This window comes from Onychostruthus taczanowskii, unplaced genomic scaffold, assembly GCF_017590055.1.
Source record: "Onychostruthus taczanowskii isolate IOZ18803 unplaced genomic scaffold, ASM1759005v1 scaffold40, whole genome shotgun sequence".
NCBI classification, from domain to species: Eukaryota; Metazoa; Chordata; class Aves; order Passeriformes; family Passeridae; genus Onychostruthus; species Onychostruthus taczanowskii.
This window is the reverse complement of record NW_024501460.1, coordinates 276,034-292,399: the sequence shown is the minus strand read 5'-3', so window position 1 is coordinate 292,399 and position 16,366 is coordinate 276,034. Positions and strand designations below refer to the sequence as shown.

Genomic DNA, 16,366 nt, shown 5'->3' with positions numbered 1-16,366 from the left:
CTAACACCTAAGACCCCCTTCTAACGTATAACAATCCCCCCCCCTTTATCTTTTCCTTGTGCCATTTAGTCGAGTTCCTTATGGAATTTATAGTTGTTCCCATTGTTTCTTTCATCTCTCAGTAATCAATGTCATTCATTAGCAGACCTACGGCTTGTTTGTAAAGACAAATCTCTCATCCCATTTATCAGTAAGTGGAATCCTTCCCATTGTTTCTTTTATCTCTCAGTATCTAGCTTTATTTACCAGCAGATCCACAGTTTGTTTGTAAAGACAATTCCCTCATTCCCTTCAGACTAGATTATCTCAAAGGTCTCTTCCAGCCCGGCCGATCCCGGATTTCAAGGTGCTGTGACCAGGGCAGGGCCCGTCTCCACCGCATCGCCCCCGCACCGCCCTCGCAAGCCCCGCCCCGCCGGAACCCGGCCCGCCCGCGCCGCTCTTTTCGGCGCGGCCGCTCCGTGAGCCGCAGAATCGACCGCCATCCCTGGCGGCGTCACTTGCCGTGTTTGGCTGCGTCCCGGAGGCGGAAACGGGACGGCGACTGTGGCGGAAGTGAGCCGCCGGGGCGGCGTGTGCTCGGCGATGGCATCCCAGTAGTGGCGACGGCAGCAGCGGCAGCAGCGGTTTCCCTCCTTCCCGTCCCCTTTTCCGCCGTCGGGACCGGGTGGCGCGGCCATGGCCGGGGCCCAGGCGGCCGCGAGCGGCGGGGGGCGCGCGCTGCTGTCCCCCGCGCGCCGCTGCCTCAGCGACTGGCGGTGCCCGCCCGTAGCGCAGCCGGGCCCCGGCGGCGGCGCCGTGTGGGGAAGGGGCGGCGGGAGCGGCGGCGGGAGCCGGCGGCATCGCGGGGAGCGGGGTGAGCCCCTGGGGATGGGGCGTCCTGAGAGCGCGGGGAGCTCGGGCACCGGGGGTGGGGAGGGGTCTGCAGCGCAGGTCAGTGCAGAGCAGCTGAGGGAGCTGGCGCTGTTTTGCCTGGAGAAAACGAGGCTCGGGAGGGACCTGGTCCAGATCGACTCGAAACGGGGGCGTAGCAAAGTACAGGGCGGCCTCTTCGCCGAGACAGCCAGCGACGGGATAGGACGTAGCCTAGAGCTGTGCCTGGAGAGGTTTAGGTTGGACATTAGGAAGAATTTCTTCACAGAAAAGGCGGCTGCACTGTGGGCTGGGCTGCCCAGTCACCGTCCCTAGGGTGTTTAAGGACGTGGCGCTCAGTGCCATGGTCCGGTCACAGCGTGGTGTTCGGCCAAAGGTTGGACTCGATGATCGCAAAGGTCTTTTCCAACCTAAGTGATTTTATATCCTGCCTCCTGGCAGGTCAGCTCATGCCCCACCTCACGTTCATTCTGTCAGGCTTGTTTATACACTACACATCCCAGTGGAAACAATGCGCTGTCTTAGATTGGCTTTCAGTGTTGAAAGTGTTTTCTGCAAAAACAGTAAATGGTAAATTGTGAGTGGTTACTTTTTTCTTAAATGGCAAGTGATGAAAGTTCACTTCTTTTGCAAAGAAGGGACAGAGTGTGTGGATTTAGCCCTCCAGCTTTGAAGTGCTCACAGGTTCCACCTGCTGAGGTGATTCCGGTAAAGGAACAGATGCAGGACCCTGTCAGCTGGAGGGATTTTTTCCAGAACATTGTATTCCTGGAGAGCCCTTGTAAGGGGAGCAGTAGCATAGTGTCCTGTTTTCCAGCTCTTGCACATAGCACTTATTGATCAGATGTCTTTTCACTTTCGAGCAGGCTTTGGTAATCTCAACACAAACTATTTTGTCATAAGTGAAAAACATTGTAGGTAGTAAGGAAACTCCTGGAAAGCAAACATGTTGATGAAATATTCTTTCTTAAGAAATAACTTTTTTTTTTCCACAGATGTAAGCATCTCTGTGTCATCTTTACAAAGCAAAGAGAATATTTCCCTGCTGGGAAATAGGAGGCTTTATTTTGACACTCATGCACTGGTATGCCTCTTGGAAGAAAAAGGTAATTTGTTTGAAAAAAGTAGCTATTTTTAATGGCTTTTTGAATGGTTTTTTAGTTTACAAAGTTTGTTACTTTTCCTTGACATACAGTGTTACACCTTGATTTTTATGGATTTTTGGGGGCTTATCGATATACCAGGTAGGGCCATATAGGGTTTTCTTTGGCTCCAAAAAGGAAACAGTGAGCTTATTTGGAAACAGTGAGCTTTGTTTGGAATAATTTTTACCCTATTGGTAGTTAAAAATGCTAAGAAAAAAATGGAATTTTAAGAACTGACTGGAAAGAACCCCAGAGCCTTCAAGGCAGTCGTTTAAAATGTATTAATTGGATTCCTACATGTTTGGTATATTACACCTTGAATATGCACCAGTGTGTTACAATTGGATGGAATATGGACTACTTTGTACAGTGCAGCTTTTAGGATAGAGCATAGAATACTCTAAAAATAGTATTATGCTAAAATATAGCTAAGGGAATAGATTATTTTGAATTCAATGCTGAGGTGGGAGAAGTATCCTAAGGTGAAGCCCAGTACAGCTGAAGTGACTTGTAACAGCTCTCCATTCCTAAAATGGAGGGTTCATAGTCCCCTTCCTCTGCCAGGTGGTTTCTTTTCCATGGGCCAGGAACTTCTCAGGAAATTCTCCAGCTCTTTTTCTTGTTTGGTATTCTGAGACACTACTTTAATGAGTTGCTGGATCAGTTGAGTGAGCACAGGTCAGAGTGTCAGGAGGAGGGATACGGGGAGAGGGAGCCTTTTAGGGGTAGTAAACTTTTTATATCAGCTCAGCAGCTGAGAGTGACTTGCTCTCAGCTGTGCTTGCTGATGCTAAACTGCTGGTGAGTTTGAAATAATCACACTTTTGCAAGTGTTTCTTTTCATGATGATTAACTCTTGTTCGTGACATTTTTACTCCTACATTTTGAGGATGGAAATGATGAAGGTATTTTTAGGGACAGTGTTTTAGTATAGTTTCCAATATATTCAGTTTAAAAATTTTCTGATAGGCACTCAGAAGCTGGTAGACCTAAAATCAGGACAGTTGGCTGTGGGTTTAGTTGTTGAGTTTTGTATATCTTCAGTGGCACTGAAGTTTCATAGTGTAATGAAGTATCTGCTTTTCAGAGCCAGAATTCTTGCTTGCTCATGGAAGTAACTACATGTGAGAGATGACATTCCACAGTAACTGGAGAACTCCCTCTTTATCATGCTGATAGTATAATAGTGCTGTACTATGGAAGCAGTCATCCTATGTCGCAGACATAGTTTTGGAGTGGGGAAACTTGCAGGTGCTGACTGTGTTCTTTTGTTAGTGCTGGATCAAGAGTTCTGTGTTTCATTATCTTTCATAACTGACATTTGTTGTAATTTGGTGCTGATTATCAGCAAGTGGCATTTCTGTAAACTGTCCAGCTCTGGATCTCTCTCTGAATGTCACTCTTTGTTTCGCTTAGGGTTCACCACTCAGCAGTCGGAGGTCATTGTATCTGCATTAGTGAAAATCATGAACACCAACCTGGATATGATTTACAAGGACATGGTCACCAAAGTACAGCAGGTTAGATCAGAGGCAGTGGTGGGGTTAAAGTGAATTAAAGCCTTGTATGCCTGCTAATGAAATATGTGTTGCTATTTATTGTTGTTATACACTGCATTTTAAAAGTTTGAAGGTGAAGAGCAGACATTCTTCTATATCTATTGACTGATTCATTTTGTCTTGAGTTTATCAGATAGTTACCAAAGTGTTGTGATGAACCTTGAGATTTTAGTACTGTGGGTTGGTGTTCAGACCACAAGTAGTTTTTTAGTTTCAACCTTAAGACAGTAACATGACACAGAGTTACTGAGAACACTTAGACAGTCATAAGAGGTATTCAATGCATGGATTTGAATTTCTACATTTCTTTTGTAGACTTGTAACAAGGAAGTACAGATCCCCTCAGTTATTTATCATCCTGTTATATGGTACTTGTTTGTTTATCTCTGTCTCTCAGTGACATTTATGTTGTATTAGAATACAACCCCCTGGGGCTGCTCTGTGAGCCTGGGGTTCGCAGCCCCAGGTCGCCTTCCGAGCACAAGCTGCAGCTTGTTTCATAGTAACCAGGCTGCTGTCTTGAGACAGGAGAAAGCAACAGCTGCTGTCTCTGTAGTGTAACAGTCTTGGCAGAAGGGTGTCTCATCTAAAAGTGGAATATTGCAAAAGTGGATTTCGTGGCACTTTCCATCTAGGGAGGTTTCAAGCCAATCTTCCTAGCTTTTAGATTGTAGGCAAACCTACAGTCCTCCTCTTGTGCTGAATTTGTTCCACAGTCACTCAGGGAATGCTATGTTAAAGGGTCCTTTTCTCCCATGGTTAGTTGTATTTTACACCAAGCAGTCTCACCCTCCTTCTGTGCCTACCTTTTTCGAATGAAAGTTGTTTTGTGTTGAAGTTAATGCTGCTACTGATGGTAGATGTGTTCTGAGACTGTTAGATTTGACCCTCAAGTGACTTTCTGCCATTAAGATGCAATGTGTAGGTTTGTATGGCAGCTCAGGAAGCGTGTGTGCCATCAGCACTGAGCCACATGGTAAATTTGTACTTCCCTATAGTCTTTGATTGCACAAGGTCTTCTGCAGAAAGAGAACAAAAAACTCGAAGAAATATTTGGAATGTTGTGGATGAGCTATTATCAAAGTATTACCTTGGTTAGATAAAACCTTAGGGAAAAACAGATTTACATGTGTGTGTATGTGTAGGCATGAAGAAGAGAAAGAATATGGAAGATTCTGGTCTCTGTTTGCTGAGTCCACTGAGGAGAAGAGAGAACAAGAACAATCTGGAGACACTGAGGAGTAAGAAAAGAGGTGTCCATGCAGTGCTCTTTCTGTAGACTTTTTGTAATGTGTCCAGAACACTGACCCGTTTTTTTTCAGTCTTTTGGTCAGGTAGCCTGGAGAGGCGTCTTTGGTACTACTTAGAATTAAATGCTGCAAGGTAGAATTGCATTTTGTGACAAAACTCAGTGCTGTCTCAGATTTGTAAGGGTCTTAGTCCAGAAGCAAAAGCAAGGGACTACTTAATAGAGGAAGATCTTAAGTAGAGAAGGCAGTTCTTATATGTATGTGTGGGTAGTGTAGGATCTAGAACAATGTCTACAGACTTTTGCATACTTGAAAGTTGCAGAGAATTCTGTCAGTTCAGTGTAATGGACTGAGAAGAGCAATTCAAAGCATCAGTGCATGATTCTGAGCAGTGAGGCAGAGACTTCCTTGCAGGGAGAGGCAAAAAAGGAGGTAATTACAGAAAAGTGTGGTTGCACTGAGGAATTTTGGTCTGAAGGCCAGCTTTCCTCATTTGGCTCGGAGACAGCTTTCCCTAATGCCTTTGCTAGCTTAAGAATTTGATGACTTGGAAGCAAATGTTTCCTAGGCTAATAATTGAATTATTCTGCTCTGTGTTAGCACTGCCAATTTTGTCAGACATTACCAACATTTGAGCCTAACTTGCTTATTTTGTCACTGTCATTCTGTCTTGCTTTCTGAAACTTGGATAATCAATCTAAAATTGCTGAATTAAAAATTTCAGGGTACCAAAATAGTCTTTCATATTTGTAGGCGCAGATGAGGAAAAGTATTATAGTTGTGATATGTTCTGAGGTTCTTATTCCTTCTGTTAAAGGAAATTGCACTTCAGCAAGTTATGTCCCATATTGCTGGTGTGAAAAAGGACATGATTATTTTGGAAAAAAGTGAATTTTCAGCACTTCGTTCAGAAAATGAGGTAAGTTACTGTCTTGGAAAGTTCTACTCTAGAACTTGTTGCTTGTTGTTTTTATAATAATGATGTAGAAAAGCATCTTGTACCAAAGGGGATAACGGGGGCTGGGATGGTTTGGCACCTTCATTAATGACCTTGTTGATGGAACAGAGCAGAGGGCACCTTCAGCAAGTCTGCAGATGATCCAAAGCTGGGAGCAGCTGATGCACCAGGCAGTTGTGCTGCCATTCATGGGGACGTCAACAAGCTGGGAAAATGGGATGACAGGAGTCACATGCAGTTGAACAAATGGAAGTGCCCAGTCGTGCCCCTGGGGAATACCTCAGGCACCTGGACAGGCTGAGAGTGACCAAATGGAAAGCAGATTAGCAGAGAAGACCTGGTGGACATGAGGTGGACCATGAGCCAGTGATGAGCCCTTATGGCAAAAGCAGCCTCCTGAGCTGTGTCAGGATGGCTGCCAGTGGGACACTGCGGATTTCTGCCTTGTGCTGTTGTTTGGAAGGGCACCATATTGAGTAAACATACATGTGTATTCATCTGTACACGTACTGAGGACATGGAATAGTGCTTGGCTTGCCTGCCTTTTCATATTATGGATTATAGTCTCTGTTACTCATCATACAAATTCTGTAGATTTCTAGTTAGTGTGGTTTTATATGCAGTAATAAAGTCTAAAATTTTTTTTGTACTGTCACAGAAAATAAAACTTGAGCTCCAACAGATAAAGAAGCAAGTCACGGTAAGATACCATACCAATATAATTAAAAATTAACACCTGTCTAATTAGTTGGAAAAAATAAAAAGTGCTACTTTCAGAATTTCATTTTCTAAGCTGTGTTTAATTGTTATGATATGTGTTGTACTGAAATTGCTGTTGACAGTACACTGTGGTCTGCAGCAATGGCACTTTCATGCATACCTCATTTATGGGGACAGGAAACTGACTAGTACAAGAGGCAAACCAAAATATAACTGAAGATATTTTTATGTCCTTAATTCAGATTCAGAAAGTGGCTGCCATGTCACGATTAAGGCTCAGTCAAGTTCTGCATTTAGGGTGCCTGTACATTAAAGATGCAGCATACATTTAAAATCACATTACTTACTAATTGTGGGGGTTTGATTGTTTGGTTTGGTGTTGTTTTTGTTTCTTTTTTTCTCTGAAGACTTTCCTGTTACCTGTCCAGAATTTTAATGGCTTTTTAAGGCCACCAATTTTGGGACCATTATGTTTGGTCCCATTTGTTTGGGAGCAAATGACCATTGCAAGAAAACGGGCTGCGTAGAAAGTTTACTCTGTTTTAAAATACATTTGGCATCTAATTTTTGAATTGTAACCTATTTTATGGTTTTAGTTGCATATAAATGAGTTTGTGTAATCCACTAGTAGAGGATCAAGGATCTGAGTCATCTTTTCTTAAAAGCTAGATGTCTTTATATTTTACTTGTAACTCTAAATTCAGTTCTCACAAGGGCATGTTGCTATATGCTTGCTCATAAAAAAAGACACAATTTTTCAAGGAAAATTTTTATTTTTTGATTTATTAAACTGTAATGTATTCTGTTGAAATGACAACTAATGATAAATCAATTAAAGGTCAAAATTCAAACACAGAAATTGAGTCTCATTATTGTTAATGCTAACCTAATGAGTTGGCATTGGCCTACTTGAGAAATGCTTACTTAGTTCTAGCAGTAGAATCTCCCAGAACATCAGCAATCTTTTGTTTCTCCCACATATTCATCTGATCAGCAGTTTGCCACATGACAAACTGTCAGCTGGATGGAATTCCTGCCAGGAGGTTGCATTAAAATGGCAGCTGTCACCAGGAAAAGCAGGACTCAGAGCTATTGATAAAGTCAAATGCAAGTGTACAACTTAGTAGTAGTTTTAAAAAGTTAGGTGTTTAAAAATGCAGTAAATGTTTCCTGACTTTTCAAATGTCTATAGCTTTTTCTGAAAATCCCAGATGTAGTCTTTGGAAATAGATTTTCTTTTACACTGGAAGGTGAGAAACTGCTTTGAACATTATTTTGAGCATCAAGATTGCTTCATGGAAGAAATCCACCTTACAGGTGTAGCCAGACATGGGTTTCTAGATATCTGAGAGAGTTACAGGATATATGAAACATTCCCTACATTTATAGAAGGATGTGCTCTCAGTTAAGTGCTGTTCTCAGGGTTAAAAGTCATTTTAGTTTTTGATTTTGAGATCCAGTTCATATTATAGAACATCATACTTCCCCGGTGAAGAATATAAATACTTCTGAAAATTATCTACATTAATTGGGGAGAAGCTCATATTCATGAGATACAAAAATAAAAAGTATTTGTCCAGTTCTTTCTGCTTATGATAAAACAGAAAATCTTGCTTGCTGCTTTATCAATTTTTCCCATTAGGATGAAATTACCAAAGTTCGTGCAGATAACAAGTTAAACCTAAACCTGGAGAAGAGCAGAGTAAAAGAACTGGTAAGTTTTGGTTACTTCTAGAAACATCTCAAGACTGAGTAATCTCCAAATTTGGGTAAGAGCATCTTACCCAAAGAGCATTTTCCTACTAACCTATAGTATCACTCAGCTTCAAGATGGTATTAATCCAAGTTACTCATCCTTATGCTGGTATATGCAAGGTGCCATGTTTGGGTCTGTATGTCTTACCTGTTTTGATCTTGTTCTAATATCAGGATTAAGACATTACAATTAAATATACTAGATATTTAGTCTAATAGCTGCCTAGAAGGTTTTGTATTTTGTATCTCTTTCTCTGTTTACACACTTACTATTGCTTACATTTTGTTAAATCATCATGGGAGATGTTTAATTTCATGTATCTAGTTTGTGAAAAAATACCTATTGTGGAACTAGTTGTAAATTATTGGTTTTTTTAATTGTAAGTTATCCTGGTTCATATTGCTTTTGACCTTTGAAATACCTGGTAGATCTGAACAGATGTAATCTAAAATTAGCGTAATGTAGATGTAAAATTTTAAGATTAACAAGTTCTTACATTATGCACAGAACTCTAGAGTTCTGTTCTCATTGATGCTTTTTTCAGTAGTTTTTAGGATCTTAATGAAACGGCATCTTTTAAATTGAAGGATCTTTTAATGACTTTTTCTAAATTATTATTATTTCTTTCTCAGTCCTTTTTCCTAGTTGTGTTATAAAGACAAGTTTATCTAAGTTATAATACTTATCTTCAATCCAGGCAATAAGAACTGTTCAAGCAGATATCATTTATCTTCTGTGTGTGCCCCTAGAAATAGTGAGTGATTAGTTTAGGTAACAGCTGTGTTGGTGACTCAGTATAATGACTAACAGTCTGTTAGCCCATTGTAGATGCTTGAATAAGGTACAATTTGAGCAGGTAGACTTCTTGTTTAAAGGTTAATACTTCATGCTAATGTTTTTAAAAAACATCGTATGAAATGTAGTCATTGTGTATATAATAAGCTTTGCAACAATTTGGGCTTACAGAACTTATATGAAACACTGCAGCAGTGATAAATTAGGCAGCAGTGTTTTCTGGTATATTAATGTAGGATCATGAAATCTGGACTTTGGTCTTTTGTGTAGAACACAAATTTTGCCTCCCAGGCAAGGCAAACTGCATGTCAACTTTCTCTTTAAAAAGTTGACCAACTTGGTCGTATCTTGTGCAACTATAATTTCATAGTTTCTATGGAAACAGCTCTTTTTTTTTTCCTCCCCCCACCCCACCATTTAATTGCAATGTGTGAACAGAAGAGGGAAAAGGCAGCTGAATGGGGAGCAGGCTGTGGCACATATGCTGGGCTGGGGGGAAGATGTAATCCAGTATTTTCTATAGTAGGCACAGCATTATTGTTATATTTACTTGAATTGTAATGTGACTAAGGACTGAATATCCGGTTTCTGAGGAAAAAACTAAGGATAATTGAAGGTTACCATGCATTCTTACTAAGTTACTTTTCAGAAGAGAAGTGTCCGAAGTTTTAATTGTTTTAACTTAAAGCAGTAAGTAAAATGTTTTTATCCTTCAGTTTGATGTGGAGTAAGTGCTGAAAGAGAATTTCCTAGTTTGCCTGCACTGGTGTTGGCAGTGTTTAATGTTTCAAATTCTAAATGCTTTATTTTTTATAGTTCATTATTTTATAGTCTCTTCTACTTTATTTCTCAGAGAATCCTTAGAATTTGCACATTGCTTAGTGCAAATCTCTTTATGTTGTGATTTGTGTCTTCAGGGTACAGATATGATTTAAAAACTTGAAGTACAGTACAAAAACTTGTATATATTCGTGTGTTCATGCATCACAGTGTCTCTAAGCTTGCTGTTAAAAGCTTCAAGATGTATCTGACAAAGTTGAATTTTTCCTGCACTGTGAAAAGTGTGGACTTAAGGGGAAATCTCCCTGTTGAATTTCAGAGTGAGAGGTTTAGACTTGTCCTTTCTTCTTTCTTTTTTATCCACTGTGTTTATGTTGTTACAGACGTGATGATGGCTTGCACTAAAAGGCCAATTTCACTGTCTTAAACCTAAGAGTCAAATCCTTGAGTCTGACCTAGAGAGTTCTAAACACAAAACAAAACTTAAAGAAACATCCAGAAAGCTTGTAGAATATAAATCATTCAGAAGATGTGTATTTGGCTAACTGTATCTATTTAAACACATGAACTATTTCAGTCCATAAAATTATTTTAATTCTCATGGTTCTTTTGATAGTGATCCACTCCTCAATGTGAGGTCCAATTCCTGCATTTCTACTAAAACATAGGGTTTTTCAGATTATTTTATAAATATTCTGCCCTTCTGACACTTTCAAAAATGGGGATTTATATAAAATGTCTGAATTTCTTTTTTTATCCCTGTCTTCATTTTGCAGAATATAGTGACTCCATTAATTGTAAACATGCTGTTATTTGTCTTTATGTACTTCTCTACATTTGTAGCAGCCTGCTGTCTTTTAACTTCAGCTTGAGATCAGTCAAAAGTCCAAACAGAGTTCTAGATCTTTAAGGAATGTTTTTCAGTGCTGAAGCATTTATGTATATTAATCTGATTTTAATGTTAAAATTAAATAAGCTTCCAGAGTGAAGGAAAAATGAGGTGACTTTCCACATGGGAATGTCAATAGATCAGGTTATTGCTGTTTAACTCAGGATTCTGAGATGGGTGCCTGATGACCTTAGTACTCTTCAGTGGAAACTGGTGCTTTATCAGTTGTCTGTGAATCATTTAATTGCTCCAGTAGTGGGGCAGGAACCATTATAAGTGTCAAGGTAAATCAAGCCTGTTACTGAGTCAGAAAGGTAACCTGCTTTAAAGGTATGATTCCTTATTTTGGATTTAACTTTTCCTTGAACCCAAATAGCTGTAACTTAAAAATAAGCCACAGTTTCTGATGATCCACAAACAAAAGGCTTCATGTGTGATACAAATTTTCTGTTTTAACAAATATACCATGAAATGACAGGTCAGAACAATTCAAATTGTGAGTGCATATGGTGCTGGGTAAGCATTTTGTTGATAGCCGAGTTTGATGTGATTTAAAAGTGTTCTCCCCTTCCTGAAGGCAGCAGATGGTTCAGTCTTGATTGTGCTTGTATGCTCAGTGGATTAGTCAACTGTTCCAGAGTTATTGTTTAGAGTCATAGGCCCTTGCTTTTCAGAAATGCAAATCTGCCAGCCTCTCTTCCAGCTGCTTACTAATATATACAGATTTTGTGGAAGAACTTGTTTCACTTCACATTTTTGAAGTGTGCTTTTCAAAAGGACAGCAGGTACCCTACAATGCTGTCTCCCAAGTGTTGTCAGACAATAATCTTGTCCAGATTATGTGTTTTATGTAATCTGTAAAAAAGAAACATGCTTTTAAGTGGGGAAAAAAAAGTAAAACAAGTTTTAAGGACAGTATCATGTTTAACTTTTTTTTTTCCTCTTTCTAGTATTCACTTAATGAAAGAAAACTACTTGAAATGAGGACAGAAATAGTGGAATTGGTAAGAACTTAGTAGCTGATTATTACACAGCAAGTCTTTTTGTACTTGTGTTACAGACCTTGTATCCTTTTTGGACTTGGTGATGTCCTTATGCACTTTAAGTGTCTACAGAACAAAAAGACCTTCATATATATTATTAGACTCCCTGCATGTATATATGAGCTGTTCAGTAGTCACTTTGTTTTGAAACCTCATGCATGTAGTATTTTTTGTAGATTAAATGCCAGCCACAATGTAAAATTAACTCTTTCCCCCATATTTAGAGAGAAACTCACTGCTAGACTGATTTGCCTTCATTTTATAGGAGGTTTTTACCAAGCACTACTACTTCTCTCTGTTTCCTGAATTATCCCTTGGAAGTTCTCTAGCAGTAAATCATTAACTGATTCACAATGTTTCACTAGTGCTGATTTGAAACTATCAGCAACTCAGCAGCTGTTGTTATTAGTTTACAAGTTGGATTTTTCAGTCTCTTCTGAGTAATAATTCTATCCCATATGTTTTTAGCAGAAGTCCTGTCTTCTGTCTTAATCACATTCTGAATTTGTAGCTGATTTTCTGGTAAAACTCATTGCAAGACAAAGACATGCTTTTCTACAACACAAGACCAATTCTCAGTTTTTCTAATCATCCATAAATCTCTCTGCTCCAGTATGACTTTGTCACGAGAGGCTTTTAGGCTTCTCAGTAGCTCTTACAATTGAGCAGTGACTTTAGTCAGTGGGCTGAATGACAGATTGAAGTTAATGTTTATGCTGTTAGATTGAGATAAGAAGGCATCCAGTTCTGCCAGTCTCTAGATTACTTTTTAAGGAGCATGTAATCACATAAATTTCCTGAGTTCACTAAATTATTCAGTACCTTGGATACAATCAGCTAAGAAAGAACTTGTTGTCTTTGAATAAGGTCTGTGTTAGCTCAGTCGGTTAGGGCATGATGCTAATAACGCCAAGGTTGTGGACTCCATCCCTATACAGGCCATTCACTGCAGAGTTGGACTTGGGATCCTTGTGAACCCCTTCCAACTCAGAATACTCTGCAACTTCTGTAAGAATGCAAATTAACATGTATTTAAGGAGGAAGCAAAAATACGACTTGAAGGGATGGGTTAAATTTCTAAATAAACTAGGAAATGTTCAAATCGCATCATTTTGTTGCTTTACTTTCTAGCACGCGCAACAAGACCGAGCTCTGACCCAAACAGACAGAAAAATAGACACAGAAGTTGCGGATCTGAAAACAATGCTCGAATCGCACAAGCTTGATAATATTAAATACTTAGCAGGTGAGGAATCTGGTGGTTGTCTCTGATGGTGAAACTGCCAAATATTGTTAAATGTTTGGCAAAATCTCAACTGGCTGTATTTATAAAGGCCCTTATTTTAAAAAAACAAACAAAAAAACCCCCCCAAAAAAACCAAACTTGAAATAGTCTTAGGCAAGATTAGCAGTCTTATTTCTGTACTTAACCCAGAAGAAGTTTCCTGTGATTCACAACTTTAGTTTGCATGGGATTTTTTCAGGTTTTTGTCCTTCTTTATACTGTTAATAATAATATGTGTGAGAAATCTAAAAGACTGCCTGTTAACAACAACCAAAAAGTTCTGTGCCTGACTTAATTTATGTAAGCAGTCTGCTGTATGTATTACTGGGAGTTCTTCATCTGATGGAGATCTCTGTGCAAAAAGGAACATTTCAGTTTTTCTGACTGTTCAAAGCCACATATTCTTTAAACTTCCATATTTACACAAGTGCTTGGAGAAAATACTATATATGTGTGCCCACATTATTGTCCTAGGTAACTAACATTTTGACATTTTACTACTGAGTGTGCAGTACTATTAAATGAGGTTTGCAGTAGAAAATTGTTCTGATTTAGATATTCTGATTATTTTTTCACAGTGGGCTTTGTCAAAAGTACAGTCACATAAGCCTCATAGTACTGTATTTCAGACATATCGTTTAGAGACAATGAATAAAATGAAAAATAAAAGATGCTTTATTAAAATGAGAGGAAATTCTTTTCCTTACCTTTCCTACTCAAAAACAAGTTGAACTCTAGATGGAAGAAAAAATTATTTAAAATCATTTGTATTGTGTTTGAAGGGCTCCCGTTGCAAACAAAGGCAAAAATATTTTGTGTGTGTGTCTTGAAATAAAAATTTTATTTTATTTCAGTAGAAGTTTTAAAAATGTAAAACTGATAAGCCTTTTTAAAAATGGCTTTCATTCGTTTGCTAAATATTTGACTGTGTTTTATTAATCCCATTATTTATTTCCTTGTTTTACATCTGTAACTTGCTATATTGACCTTTTTGGAACAGTAAGCAAGTAAGGATTTCTTTCAGCCTTTTGATAGTTTTCCAGCATTTTTTTTCTCTCCTTCTTACTTGTCATTTTTGTATTCTTCCTACCTTGAAATGGTTTGTTGTAAATGAAAAACTTAATCTCTCACATGGGGGTGGGGAAGTCATTTAACTTTTAGTATTGTATTAAGATGTGTACATAGCTTTCTGAAGAGATGTTTGAGAGAAACTGATTTAATGTCATTATTAATGCTATTTTCCTTCCATCTTTATTTTCTTTCAGGTTCAGTATTTACGTGCCTTACTGTAGCACTGGGATTTTATCGTTTATGGATATAACAAAACACAAATTTAAAGGGACTTCTTTGCCTGAGATTCTGAAAAGAAGTTTTTAATCTTTACCTGAATTTTTAACCAAATCTTGACTGTTTTATTTATTATTTTATAAAGCAGACTGTGTTGAGAACGTAACCAAAGATGTGCCTAAAAACAAACTGTGCACATACCATGCCAACATTGAACCTTACCTCTGATGGAAGTGCTTCTGCAGTTTCCCTCCGTTCTGAGCTGCATGACACCTGCTGCTGCCTTTGTGTAGGCAAAGACTGGCATTCCTGACAACGGAGTGGGCCTGCATGCTGTAGAGAAAATCAATGGAATTATGTTCCATTGCCTGCTTAGGCAGGTTGGCCAGACTCAGTTGCATGTGTTGGACTGAAGTATTTATTATTAGTGTAAAACTGAAGCTACGTGTTCTGTGGCTTGGAGGCACTCTTGTATAAGTGGAGATTGTGCTAACTGAATCATGCTCACTTCCCTCCCTCTAACACTTGTTCTTACAGTTACTATGATCAAATATTTGTTTGGCTATTTTTGTAACATAGCTATCAGCTTTTTTTCCACGTGGCTGCCCAATCAGTTGTGTTCATGAACGAGTCCTGTGTAAAGATAGCAGTGTTTGCTGCTAATTTTGTTTGTAAGGTATTTGTAGAGATTTTTGTGACTAACTTGCCTTTGGTAGACATAAGTATCTGATACTCATTCCATATGCTAATTGCTTACCTTACCACTGTAACTGGAAGTTGGAAATGCAGTAACATACACTGGTTGTGTTAATTCATCATTAGGTGATACAAAGTGTCTCAGGTGCTGCCTTCTTGATGAAAGGGAATTGATGCTTCTAGAAAAGAAAGAGATTTTGAATTGTGGTTATGAAGCAGGCTCTTAGGCAAGAGAACTGCAGTAGCAACAGTCTTCTGAGGGTTTTACTGTTTCATTTCTTAAAAAATCATGTTTATTCTTCAAATATGGAACTCTGATAGTGATGATAATAATTGAAGAAACAGTGGACACCTGTAAAGATGTTAAACCCACATAAATCAGGAAGTGTCACTGAAAGCAGTGAAGAAAGATGTCCAGTGTATCCAGGTATCTGTCATTCTTCCACTAATGAAGTGACTGTTTTAGTAGCAGAGCTGACATCTGTGTTCCTTCACTTAAGGGAAATTTCCCTTTCCTGCTTGCTCTTAGGAGGGGAGCTTAATTTATGCACTGGTGATAAATGCTGTTAGAGCACAATAATGGTTTTCTTAATGAAAGTAAAGCTTTTTGGCTACTTTGTGCCTGTACTGTAATAACCAGTTCTCATTTTTGTGGTTGGAAGTGCCAACTTTGATCATGTGCAAAATCAGAGGAAGAGATGGATGCCTGTAACAATACTATACTGGCCTGAAATAAAGAATTTTGAATATTTCATAGAATATGATGTGTTTTCATTATAAAAGCAACTTTTTTATTTGAAAAGTTTTTTTTTATACTAAGTTACAGGATTTGACACCTTCTCAAATTAGACAAGCAATAATCCAGTTTTTAGAATGACGTTGCTGTTGGTCTTGTCTTCCCAAGGCAGATGGTTCTATATATGTCCATGGAATCAGTACATGTTGGCCTGCAGGCTTGTGCATCTGACAAATAGTTGCTAAAATAAGTGTTTAAGACTAATTTTAAACATAGGGTCTATCCTGCTAAAAACAGATACTGTGCAAATAAATTTCTATTTAGGGCAGGTGGAAGGAGGAAGTGAAATATAGAGCACCAGCATCTTGGAATTACCAAAGTGTCTGCAAACCAGCACTTCTTGGTGTTTAAGCAAGGAATAAGTCAATGTGTCATTCAGGAAAAATACGCTATAAATAGAACTTAATTATTATCTCCTAGTCCATAAAGTCTTCAAGGGTTCTGTAAAAGCTTTTTATTCCCAGTCTGTGTGCATATACACAAAATCTTCTCTCATTTACTCCTCTTAGCAGTGTGTCATCATAATATACCACG

At 38.8% G+C, this 16,366-nt stretch overlaps 1 protein-coding gene across 1 annotated transcript; it reads left to right on the top strand.

Moving 5' to 3' along the window:
• Positions 1 to 519: 519 nt before the first annotated feature.
• MCUR1 (mitochondrial calcium uniporter regulator 1) lies at positions 520 to 15,795 on the top strand. Its single transcript, XM_041413217.1, has 9 exons — positions 520 to 856; positions 1,869 to 1,979; positions 3,435 to 3,538; positions 5,645 to 5,746; positions 6,444 to 6,485; positions 8,148 to 8,219; positions 11,676 to 11,729; positions 12,900 to 13,014; positions 14,319 to 15,795. Exons 1-9 carry the CDS (start codon positions 679 to 681, stop codon positions 14,372 to 14,374), a joined length of 834 nt encoding a protein of 277 aa, XP_041269151.1. The 5' UTR covers positions 520 to 678; the 3' UTR covers positions 14,375 to 15,795.
• Positions 15,796 to 16,366: the final 571 nt, after the last annotated feature.

Bases quoted from the DNA above. Each gene is read 5' to 3' on its own strand.
- MCUR1 (XM_041413217.1), top strand. From the start codon at position 679: ATGGCCGGGGCCCAGGCGGCCGCGAGCGGCGGGGGGCGCGCGCTGCTG. The intron at 5,747-6,443 runs GTAAGTTACTGT...GTACTGTCACAG, and splicing joins CACTTCGTTCAGAAAATGAG to AAAATAAAACTTGAGCTCCA. The intron at 6,486-8,147 runs GTAAGATACCAT...TTTTCCCATTAG, and splicing joins AGATAAAGAAGCAAGTCACG to GATGAAATTACCAAAGTTCG.